Genomic DNA, 27770 nt, shown 5'->3' on the forward strand with positions numbered 1-27770 from the left:
CAAAATCAAGAATTTAAGGAAATGCAGTGTGGCTGATTATATTTCTCAAGTATGACCACACCAACATATGTATGTATGTAATGTGTATGTATATGTACATGTTTGTGTACATGTATGTATGTATGTGAGCATCCCACTTGTTCATCTTATGTAATGATGTTGACATACTTCCATTTGATCTGGGTGGACCTTTATAACTGCCCCAACCAATAGGATGCAGCAGAAGTGACAATGAATCATTTCCAAGATTAGGTCATCAAATTATCGATAGTACGGCTTCCACCTGGATCTCTCTCTTGGGGGATGCTTGCCCTTGGAACTCAGCCCCTGCATTTCGAAGAAGTGTAGGCTACACAAGAGGCCATGTGTGGAGTTCTGGTTAATAGCCCCAGCCAGGCCCCCAGCTGGGTGACAGCCAGCACCAACCATGGGTGGATGAACAAGCCTTCAAATGATTAAGGCCAAGCTAGAGACTCAAGCCTTTGAGTCTTCCTGCTGAGGCCTCCAACATCATGGTGGAGAGACAGGCCATCCCTGCCATACCCTGTCTAAGTTCCTGATGCACGGAAACTGCAAGAGATAGTAAATGATTACTGTTTTAAGCCATTAAGGTTTGGGGGAGCAATACATGCAGCCATAGTGACTGGAACATGCAGTATAAGCATAGAGAATTCAATATAAATATCATAAACACGGTTAAAATTTTTTTTTTTTTTTTTTAATTTATGACTGTGTTGGGTCGTTTCTGTGCGAGGGCTTTCTCTAGTTGCGGCAAGCGGGGGCCACTCTTCATCGCGGTGCGCGGGCCTCTCACTATCGTGGCCTCTCTTGTTGTGGAGCACAGGCTCCAGACGCGCAAGCTCAGCAATTGTGGCTCACGGGCCCATTCGCTCCGCGGCGTGTGGGATCTTCCCAGACCAGGGCTCGAACCCGTGTCCCCTGCATTGGCAGGCAGACTCTCAACCACTGCGCCACCAGGGAAGCCCAACACGGTTAAAATTTGAATGACGAATTCCCATTTTTGAAAAAAGAAGACCTATAGAGTTTTTAAAAAGAGAGATATGATAATTGAGCCTTTAATGGAGAGGCATGGAAGTAGGGAGCTGGGAAACTTCTCAGCTTACTTTGTAAGGGAGGAAAAAAATTATAGATTTTTCTTGAATTTGAGAGTTGGAGAAACATGGGTCCAAGAAAGTGTTTTATAATCTGGAAGGTGTTAACAGAATTAAAACAATAAGCTGTACACTTTCCAAATCACAGAAGATAAAAAACAAATCATACATATCATAGAAGGCAAAAAACAAGAGAAACACAAAAAAGAGAAAGCATAGACCAAAACACGAAAATAAAGCCCAAACATGAAAATAAGACCAAACATGCCAGAATAAATATAAATGCATTACGCTCCTCTACTAAAAGCCAAAGACCCTCCAACTGAGTTAATACAATTTCATTACTACAATGCACCCATATTACTGTATATAAGATATAGCTAAATAAAGATACACCCTCTCCATCTGTGGCATCTGCACATTAGGCAAACACGCCTTCCAGACAGACCTCTTGCCAGTTCCACTCAGCTCCCTGCCTCTTAAGTCTCCAGATGGATGGGGGCTAACGGTAGGGCCGAGGGCAGACAGAAGTGACCACCTCAGGAAGCCATACCTTCGTGAGAGGAGGAGCTGCCCAGTTTTCTGGCTGGAACAACCCCGAACAGGGAGTGAGGGTCAAACATTCCCCCTACATGCTTCCTGTCTGAAGGTTCTAGGCCAGATTAGAGGGCAAAGCATGCTCAGGCCACCAACCATGCCATCCTGCCCAGCCCACTGGCACATCACTAGGGAGAATTCCTCCCGGACTCCTGCCAATCATTTGCCACTTTTCCTGAAAGGTTCTGAGTTTTTGTCTTTTCCTATGTCTTAATTAGCTTTCAAATTGGGAAGTTGGGAGATGGTCTATCTAGGAAGGTTGTTTAATGCCATCTTAAGTCTAACGTCTTATTATCTTAGGAGACGTTTTTTAAAAACTGTCAGTGCAACATCAGGTGCTGTGCTACGTGCTCAGAGCACAGTAATGAATAAAGCCTGGCCCCAGCCCTGGAGAGGCGCTCACGGCCCGGGGAGGGGGGCAGGGAGCAAGCAAGTACACAGCTAACGGAAGGCAGAAGGAAGTAAGTGCTAAATATCGGTGCCGCGTGGCAAGGACAGGGAGGAGGGAGCACTTAACGCTGATGGAGGAACGGAGGAGGCTTTATGGCGAGTCTGCAGGGCCTCCCTCTGAGCCCACAACAGTAACTATAAACGGAGGAAAGTCCCCACACGCCCAAAGCGCCGTCAGCACTCAGAGCCTGGTCTTCCTGGGGCAGCTGAGCCACTTGGAGGGGAAGGCCCCCTCCCCTGGGGCAGGGAGGCTGTGACCCTCAGGAGGGGCGAGGGGAGGGGGCAGATGAAACGGGTCACGTTGGGTTCAGGGGAAAGCAGTGGCCCAGGATGAGGCGTCGTCATGCAGGAGACCCCAGCCCCGAGGACTTCAAGGTTTCTGACGTTACCTAAGGTGAAATGTTGCTAACGGTCAGGGGGTGAGTTGTGGGCATTTTCTCAGTCCCAGCTTGGAGCGGAGGCAGAAACGAGACAGGGGGCTGGTGGGGTCCAGCCCCAGGAAACATGAGTGGGGGTCTCAGCTAAAAGGGGGGGAAGGGGACCAGCATTTATTAAGTCCCTCCTCGGGGCCAGGCACTACAGAGCATTAGCTTATCTAATCTTCGTAGCTCTGCAAATACTTACTGAGCACCTACTCTGTGCCAAACAGTGTTTTAGGCACTGGGGATACAGTGGTAAACAAAAATCGTGCTCTTCGTGAACAAATAAACAAATATTTGACATAATTTCAGTGATAAATACCTATCACCAGTATTAAGTATTATGAAGAAAAATAAAGGGGAAAAGAATAAAAGGAGGTGCCATTGTCAAGAAGTGGTCAGGGGGGGCTTCCTGGAGAAGGTAGCATCGGAGCAGCGACCCGACTTAGCAAGAGAAAGAGCCTTACAGCATTCAGGGAGGTTTCCCCAGTCCAGAGATGAAGAAACAAACCTCAGAGAAGTGCAGTGGCTTTCCCTAGCTTACAAGGCTCCTAAGACTCCTCTAGGGGAAGGTATGAGATTCTAGGCTCAGGTGATGTACTGAGAGCCAGCACCTGACCCTCAGACCCTCCATTCACAGACAGTTGTGGTTACAGACGCTTAGACCAACCCACTTGGTAAGAAGTCAGCCCTTGGTTTCTTTCACTTTATTTCTTCCCCTTCCCCTTCTCTCCCTCTTTCTCCCCCTCCTCCCTCCTCCTCCTCCACCTCCTTCTCCTTCTTGCTTTTACAACATTTTATTATAAATAAACATTGGGAAGTTTATTATACATAAACACACAAAGGTTCAATTCAATGACTAATTATGGGAAGAACACCTGAGTAACCAGCGCCCAAGTGAATAAAATATTTAGCTGCCATCCCAGAAGCCTTCATGTGTTCCTTTCCATTTTCTTGTCATTCATGGTAACCCCTTCCTTGCTTTCCTTATCATTTTTTACAATCTATTTTTGCGTCCCTAAACAAAAGTTTAGTTTTGCCTAATTTTGAAATTTATAGAAATGGTAAATTTTGTATGTATTCTTTTTGTCTTACTTCTTTCACGCAATATCAAGTTTATAAGATTCATCCATGTGGCCGAGTATATCTGTTTGCTAGAGCTGCCATACCAAAGAAACACAGACTGGCTGGCTTAAACAAAAGAAATTTATTTTCTCACAGTTCTAGAGGCTAGAAGTCCAAGATCAAGGTGTCAGCAGGGTTGGTTCGTTCTGAGGGCTATGAGGTTCGTTCTGAGCAGACCTGAGGGCTCTGCTTCAGGTCTCCTTGGCTTGTTGATAGATGGCTGTCTTTCCCTGAGTCTTCATATTATCTTCCCTCTGTACATGTCTGTGTCCAAATTTCCTCTTCCTATAAGGACATCAGCTATATTGGATGAGGGCCCACCCATATGACCTCATTTTAATTAATTACATATGTAATTAAATATGGTCACACTCTGAAGTATAGGGGTTAGGGCTTCAACATTTGAATTTGGTAGGGTAGGGGAGCTACAGTTGAGCCCAACACTGGATGTAACTGTGGTTCACTCATTTTCTTCACTGCGTGGTCATCTATTGCATGAATACACCACAATGTATTTATCCATTCTGCTGTTGATGGGTACTTGAGTTGTTTCCAGTTTGGGGGCCATTACAAATAATGATGCTTTGAATATTCTTTTACCTGTAACTTGGTGCAAGTGTGCATGAGTTTCTTTAGGGTTTACAACTAGAAATGGATCAACTGACTCATAGGGTAAGTTTATCCTCAATTTTAGAAGGTATGTGGACAATTTTCCAAAGTGGCTGCACCAGTTTCTTCTTAGCCCAGCCATACAGCCTCACATCTCATTGCTCTACTCCTCACCAGCACTTGGTATCATCAGACCTGCCAGGGTTAATTGTGGGGTAGTTTATTTTGCATTTCCCTGATGACTGATGGGGTTAAGTACATTTTCACACTGGCCATCTCTAGCTGCCATTCTGTGAAGTGCCTGTTCAAGTCTTTCGCCAGTTTTTCTATTATCTTTTTAATTTTTGAATCTCTTCACTTTCTGCGCTCATGGCAATTTTATTTTATTATCGTTTATTTTAAGGGCATAGTATTAACTTTCCTGCCACTTGACCTTGGTCAGTACAATCTGATTCACCCTGAAATTTTTTGATAACTTTTATCTCAGAAAACAAGTGTTAGAGGTTTAATCTCTTTCTTCCCAGAAGCCCCTGGGCTTCCTCTGCAAACATTCCAACTCTCCCCCTTCAACTTTCTACCTCCAAATGTGGATAGAGTCTCACCCCAAGTCACAACATCTCCTCCTGCCTGACCTGCTGCTATGCCACCCACACAGGACGTGATAATTGAAGGAGATCATGTGCAACGTCCAGCGTGATCCCTGGAACTCTGTATGCTGTTAGTGACTATTACTTTCCTTCCCCTTCTTGATGCTCTGCAGAAAGGAAAAGCACCAGCTAAGAGTAACAATTACTGACTGCCACCTGATTGCCAGGTCGTTATGTCAAGGACTGCTATCTGCCCATTCATTGCCATTCTCTTCCTCTTTCTTATTTACAGATTTTATTCAGGGAAGTAACATGCACCCTTTGCCTTTGCTGCCTTCTTGACACCTGGAACTTGGAGCTCCTGCAGCCATCTTGGACCATGAGTTGTTGCCTTAAAGGATAAAAGATCTTGCCTGGCTCTGTGACAAAGTGGAGCCATCAGACCAGACTTTGAAAGACAATTTGTGTCATGCAAGAGAGAAATTAGCCTCTGTCCTCTTAAAGTCACTGTTATTTGGTTTTCTATTATATGAGGCACAACCTAATCCTGATACTTAGGGAAAACACATGTTTTCAGTTAATTATAAACATCTGTTTGCTGGAGCTAAGTTTTCCTGCTTCCATTAAAATCATTTTTCTCATCAGTAAATTCTAACATATTTAAATATCCACACTCAAATTTATATTTTTCAAATAGCCCACTGGATAAGTATTTCATACTGATATGAGTAACTGAGATACAGTGTCTTAAATAGCTATCAAATTAGGTACTCCCTATGATAGGAAGTATTCCTTACTCCCTAAGAAGTTGTCTTGTTTATGACAGCTACATGTAGGTAAATGTCAGGATACTCAGGAGGCAGTGAATTCATTCCTTTTGAATGGAATTAGCAGCTAGCATTCACAGAGAACTTCCTGTGCAAGTCAGCCAGGCTGCATCCTGTTCAAAGTGAGGCTCTCAAGTCTTGCTCCGTGACTGGAACGTGATAAAGATATGGGTCACTGTCAGACAGCAGGTTAATGTGTTTGGTCATGGAACCATTATTAAAATGGGGAGTGGTGTACACACCCACACACACACAGCCCTACACAATAAGGAGGAGGCTGCGTGGGACGTAGGAGAGAACACTGCGGATTCCGACTTTAAGGCCTTATATGGTTCACTTTTTCTGAGCCTCAGTTCCCTCATCTGAAAATGGGGGCTTATCACATGGGTGTATTGTGAGGATTAAATGAGAAAACACATACAAAATGCTGGCATAAAGGAAGCACTCAATAAATGTTAAATAAAGTGGGTTTGTTTTTATTTTGAATCTGTCAACGGGCTAAGTGGGGTCAAAGACCAATCTGTCAGGGCTTCCCTGGTGGCGCAGTGGTTGCGAGTCCACCTGCCAATGCAGGGGACACGGGTTCGAGCCCTGGTCCGGGAAGATCCCACATGCCGTGGAGCAGCTGGGCCCGTGTGCCACAACTACTGAGCCTGCGCTCTAGAGCCCGTGAGCCACAACTACTGAGCCCATGTGCCACAACTACTGAAGCCAGCGTGCCTAGAGCCCGTGCTCCGCAACAAGAGGAACCACCGCAATGAAAAGCCCGCGCAGCACAACGAAGAGTAGCCCCTGCTCACTGCAACTAGAGAAAAGCCCGCACGCAGCAACAAAGACCCAAACCAACGCAGCCAAAAATTTAAAAAAAAAAAGACCAATCTGTCACTTCAGTAGAAGGCCTTACTCCCAACTCCAGCCATGCAAGTCACCCTCCACCCAGGCCCCAGGGCAAGAGGCTGCTGAAGCTGTAACCCTGACAGCCCCGGGGTGGGTTCCAGGGCCCCTCAGCTCCCAAAGGCAACAGCACTCCGCATCACCAAATCCTAGAAGAGCTGGGTGTAAGTACAGATTAAGTTTCCATTTTTACTTAAAGATTCTAACTTCTGGATGTTTATTTTGGGGATGACAATGGTGGATTAAGCTACTTTAAGATGTTATAAGTTGAAGTCTTTCCTTCCCTTGGCTGCTGAAGTTTAATTCAGTCTAATTATTTCATATGGCATCAACTATAATAGTTTCATAATTTCTAGTATATTAAGCACTTAATATGTTGTGTCATTTGAAATCACATATTAAATTCAGCAAAGTACATTTTAATGAGAGTTAAGTGGTGTGAAAATATTAATACAATGTGATGGTTCATCTTGGTGCTCATATTTTGTAGGTCTGTTCCTGATGCACAAATGCCTCACTCACCAGGTAAGGGAAGCACTTAACTGCCTGGGGCTCAGATGGGTGTCTGACCAGACAATATTCCTATCTTTTGCTGTACAGCACTTTACAGTGGGATTTCTCATTGGGCCTCACGACCCTGTAGAGCAAGCAGGGAAATCCTTACTTCCATTTTAGAGGTGAGGAAACTGAGGCTCATTCCCGGGACATCACATGACTCTTCTTGGCTCAAAGCCATTGCAGTTTTTCCCCTGCTCCACAGCTGCTGTCAGAGTAACCTGGGGGGTGAGTAATGTCTGGACTCCGGTGCAGCGAGGATTTGGAAGGGGTATCACACTTCTCCAACCATGTAACCCCACATAGAGAAACTGACAGAGCCGCAGAGAAGCTGGTCAGCTCTGTACTTGGACTTGGCAATTCTTTTTGAACACTCTATCAGTGTGTATGAAAATCACAGTGAAGCCTTAAGATAGCAACAACTCAAAATATGAATTTAAGGCAGCAAAGAGAGATTTGAGAGAGAGCTTCCTAGAACCCTTCAAACTGTATTCCCATATTCCTTCTGGGTACAAAGTTAGCACTTGGAGTCAGAGAGATCCGAGAGCAAATTCCAGTGTCACTGACTAGCTGCGTCACTTTACCTCTCTAGCCTTAGGTTTTCCCCATCAACAAATCAGGAATAATAAACTCCCTTGTGCTTATCTCTCAGAGACATTAAAATGAAACAGTACATCATAAGATCCTGTGTTGATCTTAAAGGGCAGGGACTCATGCTAAGCTGAGTGAACAGGAGTTAGTCTATGTGGTGTCCCTTCCCAGCAAGGTAACTGCAATTTTTTTTTAATTTTTATTTTTGGCTGCACTGGGTCTTCGTTGCTGCGCGCGGGCTTTCTCTAGTTACGGCGAGTGGGGGCTACTCTTCTCTGTGGTGCGCAGGCTTCTCATTGCGGTGGCTTCTCTTGCTGCGGAGCACAGGCTCTAGAGCGCAGGCTCAGTAGTTGTGGCGCACGGGCTTAGTTGCTCCGCGGCATGTGGGATCTTCCCGGACCAGGGCTTGAACCGTGTCCCCTGCATTGGCAGGCAGATTCTTAACCACTACATTACCAGGGAAGTCCGTAACTGCAATTTTAACCAGGGCCTCTGGTAACTCAAACCCAAACGACTGAAAACAGTGCCCATAGTAGCTCAGTAAAGGAGGAAAAAAAAAAAAAGACCTGTGAAAAAAATTCCATTGTAGCTAAAACAGTCCCCGTAGTAGCTAAAAAGGAAACGGAGCCGTCTCATGCCCCCACCCCCACTCCTCCTTCTTGCTGGGCCTTCAGGGCTCAGGAGAAGGCGGTGTATGGTTCAGCAGGTCCTAGACCCTAGGTCCACAACAGCCCCTGTGGACTGTTCCTGGGATCCTCTATGCCCCAAGGATGACCACCATGCTGTACTCTTCTAAAGCAGAAAACAAAAACAGTGTTGAATTTTAACATCTTGCTAATTATAGTCTTGAAAAAGTTCTTCATTTACCCAGTTACAAAAATCATAGCCAGTCAAAGCTGACAGAAATGTTAAAGATCGTCAGTAGGGCACTTTCCTCACTTGGCAGAAGATAAAACAGGACCAGAGAGGTCCAGGGAGTTGGTCAAGGTCACAAACACAGGTGCAGGGAGGAATGGGAACTAAAATTCAGATCTCTCACCTCTATACCACAACTGCTCAATAAGAAAAAACAAACAGAACAAAAACCCACCTGGTTCAAAATAACACAAGCTCAAGTAGCCAGAAACAGCAAACAACCTGGTCCATCTCCTGCTGGTTTCCGCAGTAAGGCAGTTATGAACCCACAAGATGTACCTGTCACCATGACGTGTGCGCATCGACTGTGTCGAAAAGGCTCTCCTAAACAAATGAAAAAAAAACGTGGGTGCTAATTGAAGATTAGCATCATCTCCCATCAACGCTAATACGCTTTTTGGTTATTTGCAATTCCCTTTTGTAAATCTGAGGGAAACATCATTGCTCAAATTAGCTCTTTTCACTCAATAAAGGCCATATTAGCATTCTGAGGTTTGTGTTTGCTTACCGCTTATTTAAAGAGAAGTCAGATGAGAAGTTGGGCTGCCTGCACCTGATTTCCATTTCACTGAAGACAGGTGAGGGGAGGAGCTCCAAAGTCCCCAAAGGCCAGGCCAGGTGCTCCCTGTCTGGAGCTGAGATGGGTTCACAGTATGGAGCCAGACCTCAGCCTGGAGCACCAACTACCTCCACAGCGTCCCCTCCCCGGAAGGACTGGCCCAGATGGGTGAAGCTGACTCACGTGACTCCAAGGTCTTCCTCTGCCTGAAACTCTCTGTCCTGTCCTCTCAGGGCTGCATCCCTATCATCAAGTGACAACTCAACTGTCCCCTCCCTCCTGTCTACCCACTGAAGTGGGCTTCATTACCCAGCCATGCTCTATACCGCATGTTCTTTCTACTCTGTCTCAGCACTGGGAATGCTCTCCCGCCTTGCTGGAATGGAAGCTCCATGACCCCTGCTGCCCCAGCGCTCACGTCATAGGTGCTCTACAGCTGTTGAAGAAATGAAAGCAGGAATGAAAGTTTGAGCTGATAAGACCTTGGGAGTATTGCTTAAGAGGAAAAGGGCAGACTACGCTCCTGGTCCCAAATCTTTTCTCTCTCGAGTTCCATTGTGAAGAGGAAAAGATCAGTCTTTGAAACCAGACTTGCATCCAAATCCCAACTTCTTTCACCACTGGCAGGATAATTTTGGCCTTGATAGTTTAACCAAATAGAGACTCAGTTTTCTAACCTGCAAACTGGCGGGGGAGGGCACTGACCAGGTTAAGTGCCTGCCCCAGGACTGGATCAAAGGGTGGTGACCTTTCCCAGACCGCCACCACTCCCGAGTCACTCTATGCAAAGCCTGGCCCCCACAGAGGACATCCTCCCTCTTCCCCTTGGCTTCAAGTGGCGATGGTCCTGAGAGTCCCGGGGGAAGCAGCGGCAAGTCACTGTCGCTCCGGAGCTGGTGCCCACGGCCGCCCCAGCCCCGCCCCTTCCGGTTCACGGTCGGCTGCTCCAGCCCTCGCGGGGGTCACGGGTCTCAGCCCGACCATCGGTTCGCAAGCGTTTCGGGGTCCCGGACCGCACTCCTGTGGGGACCTCACTGGCACCACGGGCCCTCGTCCCAAAAAAGCATTCTCGCCCCGCACACGCCGTCACGCCTAGTTGGCGGACCACAGCGCTGCCACATTCCCCTCCGCCGCGCCGGGAAGACCCGAGGCCGACCCTTGCGCACTCAGCCCGGCCGGCGCGGAAGAGGCGCGCTAGCACCGCGCACCACGTGACCGAGCGTGTCTCCCGGCGCCGTCCGCTAGGCGCGCACAGGTCGGGCGGGCCGAGGGCCAATTTCCCATGGTCCCTTCATTTGCATACAGAATGTAAGACGGTTATGGAGACTATTTAACTTGGCCGTAATCACAAAGACATGAGAGTATGTGTGATACGAAAGGTCAAAACGTCTCGTATATTGTGAAATTTTTAAAAGAGGGCTACAGTGTAGTCACCATAACCGTAAAAGTTTTTATATTCTTAGCTTTATAAACGTCGGAGAAGAGAGTACAGTTGTGCTCGCTTCGGCAGCACATATACTAAAATTGGAACGATACAGAGAAGATTAGCATGGCCCCTGCGCAAGGATGACACGCAAATTCGTGAAGCGTTCCATATTTTTGTCCCTGAGTTTACCAGGTGCACAGTTTGCACGTTGATGCAAACACTTTCACATACAGGTTCTACTTTTTGTTTGCCACAAAGGAAACTGTAGTCCCTGGAGATGGAGTAAAAGTGTGGGCAGTCAGATTTATCGCTTTGCTGTGCTTTTCACATCTGGCTCTCGGGCCCCAGTCTTCAACCTTTCAAATCTTGCTTCTGCTTCCCTCTGCATTATCCAGAGTTCTACTGTACCTTACACTTAAGGAAATGGCCTTGCCAAAGTTGATCCGTTTCACGTCCAAAACACAACAGGACCTTAGTGCTACCATAAACATAAGTTGTACCATACCAGGAACTTGGAACAAGACTGACTCCTCATGCTGCCTCTGAATCTTAAAAAAAATAAATAAAGTAATAATAATGCACATCTTATTGAACATCTATGGGCCAGGGCCTTCACCAGTATCTCATTTTAATATTCCTGACAGCCCTGCCTTGTGGGTATTACTGCCACCATTTCACAGGAGACACTGAGAGGTAAAGCCACCTGGGCATGATCGTGTAAGTAGCTGAAACAAGGCCTGATAAGACCTCTAGAGGCACAGACCCTGAAAAGACCCAGGTCCTGCCCCCAGGTAATTCAATTGCAAAAAGCAGTCCTAAGGAGTAAGATGAGAAGGGAAAAAAGGCCAACAAAGTTCAGATTTCCTGTGATGTGCTTGTCAGTGTTTTTTGAGGTACCAATTTCTTTCCAGGAGAAAAATGTTGGTGCATATGCTTTGCTGGTGCCCGAGCACGCGCGTAGTCCGCCTGGCGGTCTCCGCAGCCGCTGCGAGCCGGGTTGGTCTGTCTCCAGCGGCCGCACCGCTCCCAGGCTCTGTGCTCTGCTCAGTCAAGGCACAAGGACAGTCTTGGAGCCCCAGGGCCTCCCCAGGGCAGCGGCGGGCCCTCTCCCGCCGGGTGCTCGGAGCTGCCGAGCAGCGTACCATCAAGGATCCATTTCTGTTCTCTTCAGTGGAGGTGAAATGATCCTTTCCAGGTAACAGCCAAGAATAGGGATCCGTGGGACCTCTCATTGCGCCTCCTCGGCTCACGGCCTCCAGTTCATGGAGTTAGAGGACAATCTTTGGCTTTCTTTTCTCCCCCCAAAGATGTCTGGTTCCTTGGAGGCCACCTGGGTAATTGGGTGAGTAGTTTTAAAGGTCACTTTCTGGGATGCCCAACAAGGAAATGACCAATGGTGGTTTGGCTCTCTCTCCTTCTAAAGAAACTCGTCATCCTTCATCCCTCTTCTTGGCATAACCCTGGTCTCAGAGCAAAAACTACAAAAGACACAAGCAATTCCTAGTGCTGTAAAAGCCAAAGACCTAGCTGACTTTCACGGCTCTGCACAGTTTTATGAAGTAGGTATCCTTTTCCCCCTCATGTTATAGATGAGGAAGCTGAGGCACAGAGAGATTCGACAACTTGCCCAACCAATGTCACACAACTAGTCAGTGTCAGAGAAGGGATTGAGACACAGGAAATCTGGCTGTAGAGTCTGTGCTCTTAACCAAACACTATGCTCCCTGTGGGGGCATAGAGTGGGACATGAGGCTGTTTAGAATTAATGCAAAGAATATGCAGGTCCAGTTCTGCTTTTGTTGGTGGTCTAAATTCAAGGACAGGAGTCACATTTTTGTAAAGGATCAAGGCTAGACTTTAGATCAGGGTAGCTGGGAATGTGTGTGCCCAGTGACCTTGCAAAATTAGAGGGAGTGAAGGAGCACCCTCTTCGGGATGCAGTGGCAAGAGGAAGAAAGCTTTCCTGTTCTAGGTTGACAATCCCTCACCTGACACCTGCCCCCCCCAAGACTAATCTTATTGATGAAGGATATTCTGAGCAGTAAGCCTGTGTTTAATTAACTATGCAAATGAGCTAAACTGCTTCCCGGTAGCTGCTGCCCAGAAGCACCTAGAGATTCCTTCCCTCAGAAATTTCCAGCACCCAGATGAACAACAAAGTTGGAACCTATTCGTCTAGACATCTGTTGAGTACCTGCGATGCATTGGGCACTGTGTTGGAGGTTACAAGGAAGGGCAAGATGTGGCCCCCATTGCCGAGGCACTTACAGCCTATGAGAAATGGAAACACCAAGGATAACTCAGGGAGGTGAGCACTCTATTAGCTTCATTAACCAAGTGCCACAGGAACACAGAGGTTACTCCCTGGAATCCAGAGATCTTCCAGGTGTCTCTTGCCGACATGTTACGCTGAATTGCAGAGGAAACGAAGGTGGGGATCGACCTACTGGTTTCTCCCAGGGGAGTGAAAAAGCAAGCAGCTTGGCGCTGTTTCCATCTGCTCCTCCAGCTTCGCTCAGTTTATCACCCTGGATTTGCTGGGACAGGTGAAGATAGACATCACCTGCCCCAACGAGCCTCCCCAAAGCCTTCCTCCGCTGAAAAAGGAGTGGGAGGTTGAAGAGGCATGTTTACCTCGTTCTTCACCCCCAGACCTCGGACTCTAGAGCCCGACCTCCTTGAGTACCACCGGGAGCCGAGGTGAGGAACAAACACCACGAAAGAACAGCCGGCTCCCCATTCCCCAAGCCCCACTTTTTCTCCCTAAGACAAGGCTCCCTAGTCTGGGGTCTTCGGACGCTGGCTGTAATGCCTAAAATGTGTCGCAAGGTGGCAACGTTGTGGCGAGGAAAAGACCTTAAAAATCCTGGGTTTTTTTCAAAGCATATTTTCCCTATTAATGTTTCATTTAACTTAATTAGAATCTGGTAAACTAATTAAAGTAGCTACGAGCCCCGCAATCAGCAATAATTCGTATAATTATTGATAATTACATCCATACCAATCGTTTGGTTATTAACATTTGAGGGGAACAAACCACTTCTGAAGGGAATCGGAGCCCAGGAGGGTTTTTGCCAGAGCTTTCTGGGTCGCATCCGCCTACACCTCCAATCCAAAGAGATTCCGGTCCAGGTGGGGCGCCCTTTCCGCCTGGCCCCAACTGCCTACGGCTCTTTTCCCCACTTTGTGGAATTAGAAAAGGAAAGGTGAAAAGGAATGTTTGCCAGGTTCCTCTGTGTGGGCCGCAGCGACGCAGTAACTTCCTGCCTGGGTAGTAACTGTTGATCCCATTTTACAGAGAAAGTGCCGGTTCCTAAGAAGCGGTTCCGCCCAGGAGGCAAAGGCGCGTTTGCTCTCCCAACCCGCGCTCCCCGCCAGGTGCCAGCTCCGCTCGCCCCTGGCACTCCCTAGGGACGCATGTCTGTCTCTGGACCTCAGTTTCACCTTTGGTAAAGTGAAGGACTGATCTGGTTGGTTCCACCCATAGGAAAAGTTCCCGCTCCCTGGAGGGTCCCTGGAGGGAGATCGCGTGTCCCGAGGCGAGTTCATCCGTCAGCGACACCTCACAGTTTACCCGGCCATTCTCTCAGTCCCCTCTGGGTCTAGCCCTCGGAATAACCTGGGACACGAGGGCTCGGAGCCCCAGCGCAGGGTGCTCCGGGGCCTGGCTTCCTGCCTCGATCGCGCGGCGGGTCTCCCCGCCTGTGCCCCTTCCCGGAGGCCCAGAGCGCGCCCCTGCTCGCCAGCTCCGCCCCGGGCCCTCCTGACGACCTGCCACGAAACTTCCCCACCGGCGCAGCCGAGGGCTCCCGGGCCCCTGCTGCTCGCCCGGCGGCTGGGCACAGAACGCCCGCCTCCAGGGTCTCTGCCGGGCCGCCCGGGGACGCTCAGTGAGAGTCCTGGGGTGTCGGAGGGCAGGGTCGTCGGGGCGCGCGGGTCCAGGCTGCGGAGCGATGCCCTGCGCTTGCTTCCTCCCAGAGCGCGTCCACGAGCCGCCGGGGACGAAGGCCTGAATATTATTTTAGAGGCCGAGAGAAAGGCCTAGGAAGACTTAAGGGCAAGACACGGCACCTCTGCTAGTCAGGTAAGGAGGGGAAATTTGATACCAGGACCAAATGATTCCCGGGACCGTGCGCTTTCCCACACTCTCCTCCCCCTCCAAAAAGCGCGCTGCTGTTTCCTTCATTTATCTGTAGCCCAAGCAGCGGGTGCCCTGTGGAAACTGAGGCCGAAGGGGGAGGCCCGTGGAGAGGTAAGGCCTCGGCAACCGCGGCCGTCCCCCCCGGATTCCAGCGGGAGGCATATCTCACCTTCCTCCTTGGGCTCCTCGACATCCGCAAACCCGCTGGGACTAAAATGGACGGAACTTCAAAAACCGCCAGGGCTCCCTCCGTTCAGCTAGCGGCGAGGCAGGCGGGAGCGCATCTGCGCACAAGCTGCGAGTCCCCCGCGTCCTTTCCAGGCCTGCCGGGCCCAGGCCCACCACTCTTACCTCGCCCCCGCCCCGCCCCAGAGCTCCAGGGCCTGGCGGACAGTACCCGCGCCTCCTGGCAGTGCTGGTTGAACCTGGGATTCCCGGCAGGGCCCGATTCGGCCTCTGAGCGCCCCGGAGGTGGCTTCTCCGGTAGGGCAGGCGTGGAAATGGGCACGAGTAAACTCTCGGCCCCTGCGAGCGCTGGAGGGAAGAGTCAGAGACCTTGCAGTAGTTCTCATTCTCCGCCGAGGCCCAAGGGAGGGTCCTAAACGTGGGGCGGGGGTGGCCTGTGGGGCAAGCTGGGGGTGCCTAAAGGACTGGTGGAGAGATCGGGATGCTCGCTGCTGCCCACCTGAGCAAATGCGGGTCTCAGCCCGGGCGCCCCAGAACCCGCGCTGTGGTCCCCACGCACCACCTGTTGCGCCCGTCTCCCCCCGCCCCTCCCCCCGCCGCCCTCCCACCTCCACAGCCCCGGGAAGTAACAGATTTTTTTTTTTATTAAAAACAAAACAAAAGTCACGGATACAGGGTGGTCTCCCCAGTCAGGCTCAAGGTGGTCTCCCTCTCGTGAGTCAGTTGTCGCCCTTTTTAAAGTGCTGTTATATCAAGAGGTTACAACAAAAAAATAGACAAAGCAAAACCCAAGAGGGAATGCAAAACGGGACCGGAAGTAGGTCCAGGAGAAGGAAGCAAATAACTTACAGCATAAATAAGTTAAAGTGAACCCAATACTGAACCGAGAGACTCACTGTACATTTATATCCATTGCACATAGCCACTTTGTCATTGGGAACAAGAGTTTCAGAAGTGGACGGGACGGGAAGCGCAGGGCCAGCGAAGTTCCTACATTGTATTCACAATTGGGGTTCCGAGGCTGTACAGGAGGGAGAGGCCCCCTCCCCTTTCTTACCCCCTTCGGTCCAGTTAACCCCATGAGGTCCGATGCCCAGGAGTTCAACCGTGGGGCGAGGTGGTATTTACAGTTGGAAACGGAGACGGGGCCCTGTGCGGGGGCGCCCGGGGGCGGGGGGCGGGCAAGGCCGAGGCGCCCGGGAGGAGAGCGGGCGGGCGGGAGGCTGTATTTACATAGGTCCAGTCCGAATGGCTTGTATCTCGCCTTAGGCCGCCGCGGCCGCGGGTATTTACAAGAAGAGAGCAGCATGGCTTGAGGGCGCGTGGGCGCGGCCGGGCCGGCCCTAGGGCAACAGCGGGGGCTTGAAGGAGCAGTTGCCAGTGCAGTGCCGGGGCGTCAGCATCTTGCAGGAGAAGTGGTGCAGGGCGTCGTGGGCTTCTGGAGAGACAGTCGATTGGGCCATGTTGGGCGCCTCGCCAGGCCTGCGCGGTTCACGGGCTCCCTCGCTCCCCTGTCCGCCCGGGTCTCACCCACCCCCTTCAGGCTCAGGGGTTCTCAAGAGAGAGCATCAGAAGGTGAGAGGGTAGTAGAGAGATCCTGGTTATCCAGAACCACTGCTCTAGTTCAATTGGCCCATTTTACAGAAGAGGAAACTGAGGCACAGTAAGAGGGAGGTCGATCGGCCCCAAACCAGATTTGGACCCGGTGGCAGATTTCCCAATGCTCAGAGCTCAAGGGGCTTTTCCTCCCTATCCCACCGTTCTAGCATCATTTCTCCATTAAAATCAATTCCCATTTCCCTCTTCTCAGCTACTGATCTATGTAGACCTGGCCTTCCCCTCTCACTAGCACTGCCATTCATTCATTTGTTCGTTCATTCATTCACTCATTCGCCTGCACAGCCAGCGCCTGGCACCCCTCCTTCTTTCCCCGGCTTCCGCACCTTTTAATTTCTGCTGGATGGCATAGCGCGCCTTCCTCTCTTGGTCAAGTTCGTTACACAGAGTATCTGGAAGACATAGGAAGTAGCCAGTGAGGAAATGAGACCACCTTAGGGCCCGCTGGGGTCACAGCCCGGCCCTCACCCTCTTCTCAGCGCTCAGCCCCTGGCAGAAACAAGTCCCGGAGACGAGGGAGGGGGCGTCAAAGCTCCAAACTGCAGCTTGGCAGAGGGAGGAAATGGCCTGGGATGGCGCTTAAAGGCAGACGGATCTAACCAAAATTAAAGCAAACTTAGGCATTACTTCCCAGGTAATTTTACGCCTCGATTTTTAATTTAGAAACCATGGAAATTGCCGCGATAAGAAGTTCAATCACTCCATGTAATGATTCCTGCAAGCCGTTTGCTGGGCTCGCTTGCCATTCTGAGGCTAATCAGAGTATACAAAGGATATTAAATAAAAAAAATAATTGTTAAATTACCTTCAATTTAAATCCAAATGACTGAGCCAACATTGCGGCTCCTGCCAGACTAGAGGCAGTTACGGCCCGTGCACGCGCTCACCTGACTCCCGTCTTACCTCTGACAATTTGCAGCTGTTGCACCATTTCTTCTCGATAAGCCAATTCCCTCTTCATTTGATCCTGAAAATTATCTGTGCAAATTGATTAAGCGGGAGCTGTTACGCACAGCCCCCTCCCTCGGCCGCGTTTCTCCCCTCCCCAGCCGCACCCCACCCCCTCCGTCTTTGGCCTAGTGGGAAACCCCAGAAAAGGAGGGTTCTGTGGCCCCGGCCTCGTGCGGAGCGGCAGCTGCTTGCACTGGGGTCCCGGGCTGAGCCCGGGGCTTGCGGGAAGAAGGCTCTGGTGATGAGGTGGGGCGGGTCTGGATGGGGTACCTTTGAGACTCTGAAATTCTCTCTCCAGCTTCTTGCGGAGCTCCATTTGCTCCAGGAGCAGTTTTTGCAATTCGTCTGTGAAGGGGCGAGAGTGGGAGGTAAAGGAAGAGGGTGATGGGACTCAGGGGGCCCATAAGGTACCCAGGTCCTCCCCTGGCCGGTTCCCCTGAGATGGGAGTAGGGGAGGATGGGACCGGATGGTAGAGGCCCTCAACACTCAGTTTTTCCACCTGCATCCAAAGGATTTGGGCAAGAAATGGGGTTAGGGGATTAGGCTGCCCAAGAGAATCAAATTCAGGATAGTAGATTGCATGTTGGACTTCTAGGCCCTGGCCCCAGGCGCTAACCAGCATGGTTTCTGCTTTAAGTTGTCCCTAACTGCCTAAGCTTAGAGGTTGGCCTAGGAAGACGTGGTTTACCCCTTCAATTGACAGACTTAACCCCTCCCTTCAATGATACAGACCAGAGAGAATCTGGTCAAAGCCTTGGACCTCTGCCCTGGAAAAATACATATATTCACAACAGCTTGTTTACAATTTCAAGAGGTCCCAAGACCCCAAATTCATGCTAAGAACATGCTCATATAAAGCACCAAGGATTTTGAAGGTAATCACATAGCCTGTAAAATCTGTAACTAGGAAGAGTGGACGACCACCAGTGCTTCTCTCCCTCCCCACACCAATTTCCAAGCCCAACCCTGGGCTGGGTGGGGGCAGGGAGAGGCAATTGGGTGTGGAAGGCCCCACTGGTGCCCTCAAAAGCAGCTCCAGAGGAGTGGCAGGGGGCTGCTCTGACCACGGAGCTATTGGTATCTGGTCCTCCACATGGGGAGCCTCTCTGAGAAATCCTCCCCTAGCAGGTGCTCAGAAAACACAAAAATGGGAGACAGAGAGGCAAAGTCGGTGAGAAGCTCCTTTCTCTGTGCCTCAAGTCACACTCTTCCTTTTGCAGTGGAGCAGCAACCCCAGGACCCCATTCCACAAACAAGGTCCATCCTCACCTTATTTAGGGTGGGGTGGAGTCGGTTATGCATTAATTCCAGGGAAAAAAAACAAAACAAAAACAAAAAAACCTCTGAGACATTCCTAAAGTAAATGCGTCCTCAAAATGTTGCTATTCAGATGAGGTTGAGAGACCCAGATTGCCCTGTCTGATTGTCCACATGCATCAAGTTCTGAGGATCATTACTCATTTTTCTTTCTCACCGGGCTATTCAGACAGGCCCGGCCTTGGGAACTCTGGGGTGGCTGGTTCCCTCCCCTTGCTCACTTCACCCTTCCACTCCCCGCCCCCCACCCCGACCTCTGTGCCAGGATAATGTGTCCAGGGAATTATCCCTTTGGCTCAATGAAGACTGATTCCCCAAGAGCCTTTTCTTCTCACACTCACTCCTGCAGGAATAACACCCCTTTACAAGAAGGGCCCATCACCCCCAAGCACAGTGTACCCCCATTTCACAGATTTAACCTCACCTCTGGCCAGGTTCTCGATATCTTTCTCCACTAGTTGAGTTCCCGTGACATCTAGGGTGAGCCCATCTTCGCCTGGGATACAAGGGCAAGTAAGAGGGGTTTTGTCCTGGGAGAGTCCTTGGGAGGGGAGGGGTGAGCTTCCTGGAAACTGTGCTAAGTTGGAAACCTATTTCAGACGCTCTGCCTTTAGAGGAGACAGTTACAGGCATCCAGTACTACCCACCTTTCAAGTCATTATTTTAGGGGTACAGCCTTTATTTTACAGAGTGACCCGCTGGAAGAGAGTGGACCCAAGGGAAACAGGCTATCTTAGGGCAGGAAGTGCCCTTTGACCTGTTTTATGTGGGTGATGGTGTTCCTCATATCCTAGTAAGCCTCCTTCCCTCACGGAAGAGCCCCAAACCCACCAAGGAGGTAAGCAACTCAGGAAACCTGGCCTGAACCTTGCCCACACTATTTAAATATTTATGTGCCAGCCGAGAGAGAGGAACGGCAGCCCCTTAGCCTTGCCGCTGGAGCAGGTGGAAACCTGGGCGACCTGGAGCCCAGCTCCCGGGTGGGGGTGGAGTGCGAAAGTCCTAGGGCTCACCTCTGTCTGTATTTGCGGGACTTGGCTGGGAGATACTCCTTTGGTCTGGATAGGATTTCCTTGTTTCCAAATCGTCAGCAGTCGAGTGATTGTCTTCCTTATCTGGCTCTTAAAGGCAATAAACCGAGTTTCAAGGAGACGCAAAGAAACCGTGACCCCGATACGGCCAGAGCTGCCGCGGTCGGGGCGCCCGAGCCCTAATTAAAAGCGTCGTGGCCGCCGCTGGTTCCCGGCTGTGCGCCTGGGCTCGCACCCTCAGGCTTTGGGCCGGGCACCCCCTCCCCCGCGCGCGATCTGCTCATCTCCGGCTCCACGCCCCCTCCCCAGCCCCTTGGAAAAGAGCAAAACGAGCAGCCGAGCCCACCAGGGACAAGCGACCTACATCGCGTGCAGATACTGGGGCACCGCGAGCGCGCGTGGCCGCCGGGTCTACCTGCGCCGAGAACGCGGCCCAGGCGGCGACCCTCGGGGTGGCAGCAGCGGGGGAGACATCTTCCCCGGCCTGGCCTGCCCGGATTTCCGAGGCCCTCAGTCCATTCTCTGAGAGCCACTGGGTCCCGCGCGCACGTGCTCCGCGTTGGGCTGCAGCTACCACGGCACTTCAGGGGTCCCCAAGGGGGTGGCCAAGCGTCCCCACCCCCTCCCGGATCCGTCCTGACCACAGGGGACCTCTCGGCCAAAACACTTGCTGAATAAATGAGAGGATCTGAAAAGGACGCCAGGCGTGGTTTGTAAAAGGTTTAACCCAGTGCCTGAGGTGTACGTGAGCGGTATCTATCTATGCGGTGGAGAGGGCGGATGTAAGTCGTTGGGAGTCCTCGCTTAGCTTCCTTTTTCTTTCACTGTTTTTCTTTCCCTCTCCCTCTTTCTCTCATTTTCTCTGCCTCTGTCTTTCCTCTTCTCGTCTTCCCTCGCAGGCCTCCTCTGGCCCCGGCCCTCTGCTCGCGGTCCCCCCATCACATTGGCCAGGGACCTCGGCAGGGGGGCTGGGGGCGTTACCGTGGGCCTCGGGGGTGCAGAGGTAGGAGGCCGCGGGCCCCAGCGCCGCCGCCGCGCTCTTCACGTGCTCCTCCCGCTCGGGCGCGTACACCTGCGGCGGCCGAGAAATGACAGGCGGTTAGGGGGGGCGTTTGGCGGCGGCTCGCAGCAGCCCAGCCCTGCGCCGCGGCTAGGGGGGAACATGAGGGGGTGACGGAGGTGCGCTCGCCCGCTGGACCCGAGCGCCCCGGGCGACCGTGACGCACGCGCCGCAGCCTTGCGCCCTCGGAGGCCGCATCACCGTTGTAGATTCCTGGTAATTATTAGCGCCCTCGAGAAAATTACCCGAAACACAAAGCGGCTCTTAAGCCAAGGGCAGATGAAAGCCGCCCCCACCCTCTTCGCCTGTCTCAGCGTCTTCCCTCCCGCCCGCGCCCAGTCCCCGGTATAAACGACGCCTTTCGCATCCGGCTAATGATTCGTGTTTTAATGGACCGAATGGAAATGTACAGGTGTGCGCACCCACTTTCAAGTGCACACCCCCCACCCGAACCCCCGGCCCCGGCAACCAGAGAGCCCCTCTCCCGCCCCGCACACCTTCTCGACGACAGCTTCCCGCCAACGAACGCTGCGGTTCCTAGGGCAGGAATACGAAGAGACTCGGAAAACTACGAGTTCGTGTGGAGGAGGATTCCGGGGAGCCGGTACTGCGGCTTGGTGGAGAGGCATCCCTCTCCTCTGTTTACCGGCTTGTCTTCCCCGGGGCTCAGATCCCCATCCGGGAGGGCGTGCTACCGGCCCGGCATGTTGAGCGCTTTTCTCTGGATTTTGGTCCCTTTCCTCCAAACCCATTTTATTTCTACCTTTCTGTCTCTGTGTGACTGCCAGTCTCTGCCTGTCTCCTCCCCACTCCCATCAACAAAAACACAGCACACGCATTTTTCAGGCCTGCCCCCCACCCCCACCCCCTGATCTTCCTAAACCCTCAGTCGGGGGTCCCAGCGAGCCCAGCTCCACAGAGCTCCCGAAGCTGGGCCTATCCAGAGCAGCCGGGGCCTACTGCTGGAACGCCCGCTCAGAACAAAATTCCCGTCCCCCACCCCGGCCAGGGCCTGCCCCACATCCCAGAGCTGCCGAGGGGTAAGCAAAGAGGCGCCCCCATAGGGGCGGGCGCGGGGCTCACCTTGGCCGGCGCGGGCCCCCCCAGCGGTCCGCAAGACTCTCGCAGCTCATAGCCGCCGCTTGGCGGGCTCCTCTCCGGTCTCCGCACCATGTCGTCGGCCGCCAGGTCCCCAAATGCGGACCGACTGGCTGGGGATAGACCCGGGGGGCGCCGGGGATGAGGGCTGCCGCCGTCGGGAGAGTCTGTGGGGCCGTCGGCGCCCGATGAGGTGGTAGACAGGGGCCCTGCCTGCTGGTCGCCATCAGGGCCGTCTCCTGTGATGGGCGCGCCGGGCGCGCCGGGGTCGGCCTCGTCCGGGGCTCCCTCGTCGTCGGGGAAGCGGTTGGACTCCACGTCCACCTCGGGCTCGTCCGCAGTGTCCACGTCGGGGGAGGTGGACTGGTAGCTGGAGCTGCCCTCGCTGAGAAAGTCCGGGCTCACGTAGCCGCCGCCTGACCCTGTGCCTGGCCCGGGCCCACGGGCTGGCCCGCCGCCGTACGCGTCGCGGGCGCTACCATAGAGCTTGGCGATGCTCTCGGCGTCCTTGACCACAGGCCGGAAGGCCGACACATAGGAGCCTTTGCGTGCGGGCGGGGGGGGCAGCGGGGCCAGCGGGGGCGGCAGCGCCTCGTCCGCGCCCTCCTCGTCCAGCGGCCCGCGGGACAGCGCGCTGGGGCAGCGCTCCTCTGCGACCAGGCCGCCCTCCTTGGTCGGCTCGGCACCGTCCAGGGGCTCGGGGCCGCCGCCACCGGCAGCCGCCGCCGCCGCCGCCGCTGCCGCCGCTACAGCTGCCGCCACGGCTTTGGCTTGGCTTTGCGCGGCTGGATAGGGCGGCACTGGGAGGCTGCCTGCCGCCGGCCAGAACATGGGAAACGTCGGGTACACAGTGGCTGCGGCAGCCGCCGCAGCCACGGCCGCTGCGTCCTTGGCTGCTCCAGGGGGCTGGTGACCCCAGAACATGGCGCCGCCGCCCGGGCCAGCCCCCGCCCCGGGGGGCAAGTGGCCGGTTCCTGGGCCGCCCGCGCCTGCGCCAGTGCCCGCGCCCCCGCCGCTGCCGGTGCCTGGGCCGCCCTTGGGTTCGCCCGCGCCTAGCACGGGGTCGTCCTTTTTGGGGCAGAGGCCGAAGGCCGTGGGGAAACTGTAGGGATGAGGGAAAAGCGGCGGGGGGAGCTTCTGCAAGAGGCCAAAGCCCTTGCTGGGCACTGGGATCACCGGGTAGCTGCGTACGCCGGCGCCGCCACCAGGCCCTCCAGGGCCCGCGGGGCCGCCAGCTCCCGCCGCCAGACCAAGTCCCCGCTGCGCGTGAGGAGGAGGCGGCCCGGGAGGCCCGGCGGCCTCTTCTTCGCCACAGCGCAGGCTTTTGTGGGGCGGCGGGCCTGGGGCCATCTCCGCGCCGCACCCCGGGCCACCCCCGCCGCCGCCACCAGCACCACCCTTCCCCTGCCCACCCGACCCGCCATTAGCGCCGCCGCCTCCTTGCAGCGAGAAGGTCCGCTTGCGAGTGCCACCATTGAACATGGCCTTGACGTCCTCCCAAGCGTGGCTCAGTTCGTCCGTGGCCGACTTGTCACTGAGTTTGAGGTGTCGGCGCCACGAGTTAAAGTTGGCTGCGTCGGGCTGCGTGTACTTGGCGTCGGGTGTGCGGTGCGAGTGGAAGATGAACTTGTTAGGTGAGAAGTACATGCTGCAGTAACCGCACTTGATACACTTGGCACGCGAGCTGTTGTAACGCGCGGGGATGAAGCTGCCACGCGAGCCCCAGGCGCACTCGTGCACCACATCGAAGGCGAAGTTCTCGGGCAGCTTGGGTGGCTTGTGCTCGCCCAGGAACGACTTGCAAAGGCGTTCGGCCTCGCGCTTGGTGATCATGCCGCAGCGGCGCGACGAGATGGGCATGGCCCCGGCCCGACGCAGAATCTCCAGCTGCACCGGTGTGCACTGCACGCACGTGATGCCCAGGGCCACGCGGCGGTTGTGGATCTCATTGTAGCTGTAATTCTTGAGGAGGGTGTTGGAGATCTGCGCCAGGCATAGGCGCTCCTGGCCGTCGATGACCAGAGACACGATAGGCACCCCGTACAGCGACGTCTCGCCCACCTGGTTGGGTTTGAGAGCGCTGGAGCCCGAGTAGGGCTGCAGCTCCTGCTTGGAGTTGGGCGAGGAGTTGCCCTCGCGCCCCGGCCCCAGCTGAGTGGTGAGAGCCTCCATGCCGCCGCTCCTGCGAAACAGAGAAAGCAGAGAGCCGATGAGCCATTTTCAGCGCCAACGCCGCTTGGGCCCGCCCAGCAGGGCGCGCCGAGTCGGGCGCGAGGGGAAACTTGGCAATGGGGAGTCCAAGCTCATTCGCCCCCTGGACGGGCGCCTTTTGTTATTCAGACGCGTGCTGGCTCTGGAACAAAAGCCCCCGGGGTTTGGAGGAGGAGTAGGGGTAATTGAGACCTCAGGAATGCCCCGGTAGCTAGGAACCTGATCCTCTTTTCGGACAGGGGAGGAAGTGGGGCCCAGAGACGGAGAGTGACTTGCCCAAGGCCACACAGCAAAGCCATTGCCGAACCCAGGCTTCCTGGCGCCCAGATCCGTGCGTCTTCGGCCACCCTCGCAGGCTGCCCTACCCGTCCGGGTCCTGAAGCCCTGACGTCGGGGACAGGCCGCCCCTCTGCTCAGTCGCGCATGCACGCGGGCGGGGGCAGCGCAGGGAGGAATAGGGAGGGGGGAGGGGCGGTCACTGCCCATCTCCAGACAGCAGGGGGCGGGGCGGGGCGGGGGGGAGGTGGCAAGGAGAAGGAGGAGGGCCTAGAGGCCGTGAGGGAGGCGGGGAGAGACAGAGGCGACCGCTGTTCGTGGTGCTGAACCCGACTCTTTCCAAAGCACGCCGTGAGTGCCCAGCCCCAGGGTTGCCCCCACTGCACCCAGCTCCGCGCCAAGCCGGCTCCCCGGGATAACAGCACTGCTTTCCACAAACACGAGCTTTTCCTCTCACGCCCGGAGCCTCGCGTTCGTTGAGCAGAAAGATTCCGGCTGGAAATATAAACCGTTTTCTTTCCAGCCATCGGTGGGATCAGGGTCAAGCAATTCCTAACCACATTTTCTGCATTTTTAGCTGCGTTCCAGACCAAAGCTGGTTTCCCTCCGGGTCAGCATGTGGGACGGAGAGGTTCTCAAGGAAGTTTCTCAGAAGCCACTTCTCTTTTGCTTCTAGGCATCCACTCCCTAAGTTTTCCTCCTTCAGATATGCCTTTCCCACTCAGGCCAAATGCAGTCTCCCCAGGTTCTGAGCTTCCTCTTTTGGGGGCGTCTTTTTTTGTTGTTGTTGTTGAGTATCCTTCATGACGGGCTGTCCTGACTCATATGGGCTGAGAAGGATTCTGGCCGGTCTCTGAAGCCACCACAAGGCTCCAGGTCAAAAGTTACTGCTGGTCCCGAGCTTTGCTCTCTGGCCGAGGCAGGGAGGCAGCCGCGTCTGCGGACATCAGCAGCGGGAAGGACCCGGGGCTTGATGCCTGGGGCCCCCTAGGTGGCTGAGCCCAGCCACGTGTCCTCAGACACCGAAGGATCCCACCCGGCCCATGGCTGCAGGGGCTCCTGCGGCCCAGGCAGCCCAACCCCGAGGGCCCCTCCCCTAAACTCGGCAGAAAAGGCAAATCCATTTTCAAAGGGGGAAGCTCTAGCAGGACAGGGCATCCGAGCTCAAAAGCTTCATCAAGGAGACTGGGATCTTCTGTCGGTCTGTCTCTCTCCCTCCCTCTCTGTTTGTCTAGGTACCCCGCATCTGTCGATCTTATCTGTTCCTGAGCTGTCTGTCTCTCCTCGCTAGCTCCTCTTTCTCCCATCTGTCTTCATACCTTCTTCAAGTATCAAGCTATTTATCTGTTATCTGTTTCATCTTTATCTCCGTGGATCGAATTGAAACTAGCAGACCCTCCTTTTGCGTTGAAGTCCCTTGCAACATTTTAGGAGGCAAAAGCACTGTCCTAACTCCTCGGTTGAGGGGTCAGCAAGAAAAGCCCCGCACCCCCCTTTTAAGGGTTCTCAGGCTAGGGAGGTGGCGAGGGCTCCACGGTTCTGGGAAATGATGTCTTCTCGGTTTCCCGAAATCGGCAAGTGTGCCTTGCCCGCATGCAGTGAAGGGAGCGTCCTGAGCCGAGCGCGTCCTCCCCAGGCTGACGGTCTGGAGTCCCCCCGGGGTTTTCCCTAATGGGGGAGGGGGCTCCGGACCCCGGAGCCAGGAGAAGGGGGACCCTAGGAAAGGAACCGAATTTCGAAAGCCAGAGTGGAAAGCCCGGGCAAAGGGCTGTGCGCAACGACAAGGAGCAGCGGCCAGGGCGGCTCAGGGAGTCCTCGCCGGCTGGTGGGGCTTGAGAGGTGAGCTTGGAGAGGGCGACGAAGCGGGAGGCAGGCAGCACAGAGTGAGGCGATGGAGTCTTTAGGTATAATAATAAAAACAACCACAAGAACCCAAATCGGAAGAACTAAACGAAAAAAGCTGTAGAGACAGGGCGCGGGGGCAGCCGGCGACCGGGCGCGGGTACTCACCGTGCGGCGGCGGCTGGAGCCGGGCGAGCGGTGAACGGAGGTGCGCGGCGGGCGGAGCGGCGGGCGGGAGTCCGGGATCCGCCGGGCTCTCCGGGTGACGGCGCGGCCCCTCCCCGCGCGCGCGCACAGCCGCGCTCCCGGGCTCCCCGCGCTCACACTCGCGGTCCCGCTGGCCCCTCCCGCGCGGCGCCGTCTCTCAGCAGGTGCGGGGCTCCAGGGTCCCGGGCGGGGAGACTTGTGCCCTGTGCCTTTGCCCCTGATGCCCCGGACGAGCCCGGAGTGGAGGCCGAAGCCTGGAGCGCATGGCGCGGCGGCGGCCAAGGCGCGGTGACAGCCCGAGTGGTGAGGCCAGCGCGGGGCGGGCGCGCCTGACATCTGCGAGCCGGGGCGCCACACCCACCGCCCGCGCAGTCACTCGCGCCCTCCCGGGGTCCTCTAGCCCGCGGGCCACGCGCCGCGCCCTCCGCCTCCCCACAGCCCCCGGGCCTGGGCGCCCCAGGTAAGCGGCCACACACCTGCTCCCTGCGCCCGGCACCTGCGGCCCAAACTCATTAAGGGGACCGGGAGGGAGGTAGGGCCCGGGGCCACAAAGTTTGCCCCCAAGAACAAAGTGGGGAGGCCTCAGCGCTCCCAGCTAAGGGGCCAGGACCGAGACCAAGGCCAGGTAATGGGGCTACGGAAGATTCAGAAGGAAAGGGAGAGGGGATGGGTACTGCACTTTCGGGCCAAGGCAGTGGCCTTGGGAAGCCAGTAGCGTGGGGAGCCGGGGCAGAGATCAGGGTGTGGGGTACCAGGGGATGGCAGCTGGAAAGGGGCAGAACCAATTCCCCCACGGCTTCAGACTTGGATGCGAGGTGTCAGGACAGCTCCAGCCTGGAGAGGGGCGACCTCTCACTGAGCTGTGGACTCGCGAACTGGGTTTGGAGGTCCTAGGCCTTGACTCTCCCCCCACCAACACCAACCAGCCCAGGGCTGGAGCCAAGTCATCACTGGGAGACACCTGGGGTCAACTACTAGTTGACCACTAGGCTACTCCCTAGCTCTCCTGTGAAATCAGTTTCCCCGTGGTGGGGTTCTAGCCCCTGATGCTGCAGACACTCCCTGGCATCTTCTCTCTTCCCAGAGCTCCATTTCTCTCCACCCTTCTCTTTTCTCTGTCGGCTTCTGTCTTCACCATCCTTTTCCCCCACTATCCCAGTGGGTCT

The 27770-nt window shown here is 54.3% G+C and overlaps 1 protein-coding gene, 2 long non-coding RNA genes and 1 other non-coding gene across 4 annotated transcripts in view; 2 read left to right on the forward strand and 2 right to left on the reverse strand.

The window, feature by feature from the left end:
- The window catches only part of LOC103020637 (uncharacterized), a 46105-nt gene extending 35677 nt beyond the window's left edge, over positions 1–10428 (reverse strand). Inside the window, exons 1-2 of the long non-coding RNA XR_009007377.1 lie at positions 9190–10428; positions 8857–9005 (exon numbers count right to left, since the gene is read on the reverse strand). This is a non-coding gene — a long non-coding RNA (uncharacterized LOC103020637). The remainder of the gene's footprint in view (positions 1–8856; positions 9006–9189) is intronic.
- Positions 10429–10734: 306 nt separating this feature from the next.
- LOC114238371 (U6 spliceosomal RNA) lies at positions 10735–10841 on the forward strand. The gene has a single exon (XR_003623762.1). It is a non-coding gene; the product is annotated as a U6 spliceosomal RNA (small nuclear RNA).
- Positions 10842–14396: 3555 nt separating this feature from the next.
- Positions 14397–27770, forward strand: part of LOC130707484 (uncharacterized) — a 53841-nt gene continuing 40467 nt past the window's right edge. Inside the window, exon 1 of the long non-coding RNA XR_009007378.1 lies at positions 14397–14750. This is a non-coding gene — a long non-coding RNA (uncharacterized LOC130707484). The remainder of the gene's footprint in view (positions 14751–27770) is intronic.
- SKOR1 (SKI family transcriptional corepressor 1) lies at positions 15664–26652 on the reverse strand. The gene is made up of 9 exons (XM_057542055.1): positions 26566–26652; positions 22054–24250; positions 20892–20982; positions 19893–20000; positions 19304–19375; positions 17832–17906; positions 17514–17588; positions 16937–17002; positions 15664–16431 (listed from the first exon to the last, which is right to left on the reverse strand). The coding sequence occupies exons 2-9, from the start codon at positions 24238–24240 to the stop codon at positions 16337–16339; spliced, it is 2769 nt and encodes a 922-aa protein (XP_057398038.1). The 5' UTR covers positions 24241–24250; positions 26566–26652; the 3' UTR covers positions 15664–16336.

Source organism: Balaenoptera acutorostrata, chromosome 3 (assembly GCF_949987535.1).
Source record: "Balaenoptera acutorostrata chromosome 3, mBalAcu1.1, whole genome shotgun sequence".
NCBI lineage: Eukaryota > Metazoa > Chordata > Mammalia > Artiodactyla > Balaenopteridae > Balaenoptera > Balaenoptera acutorostrata.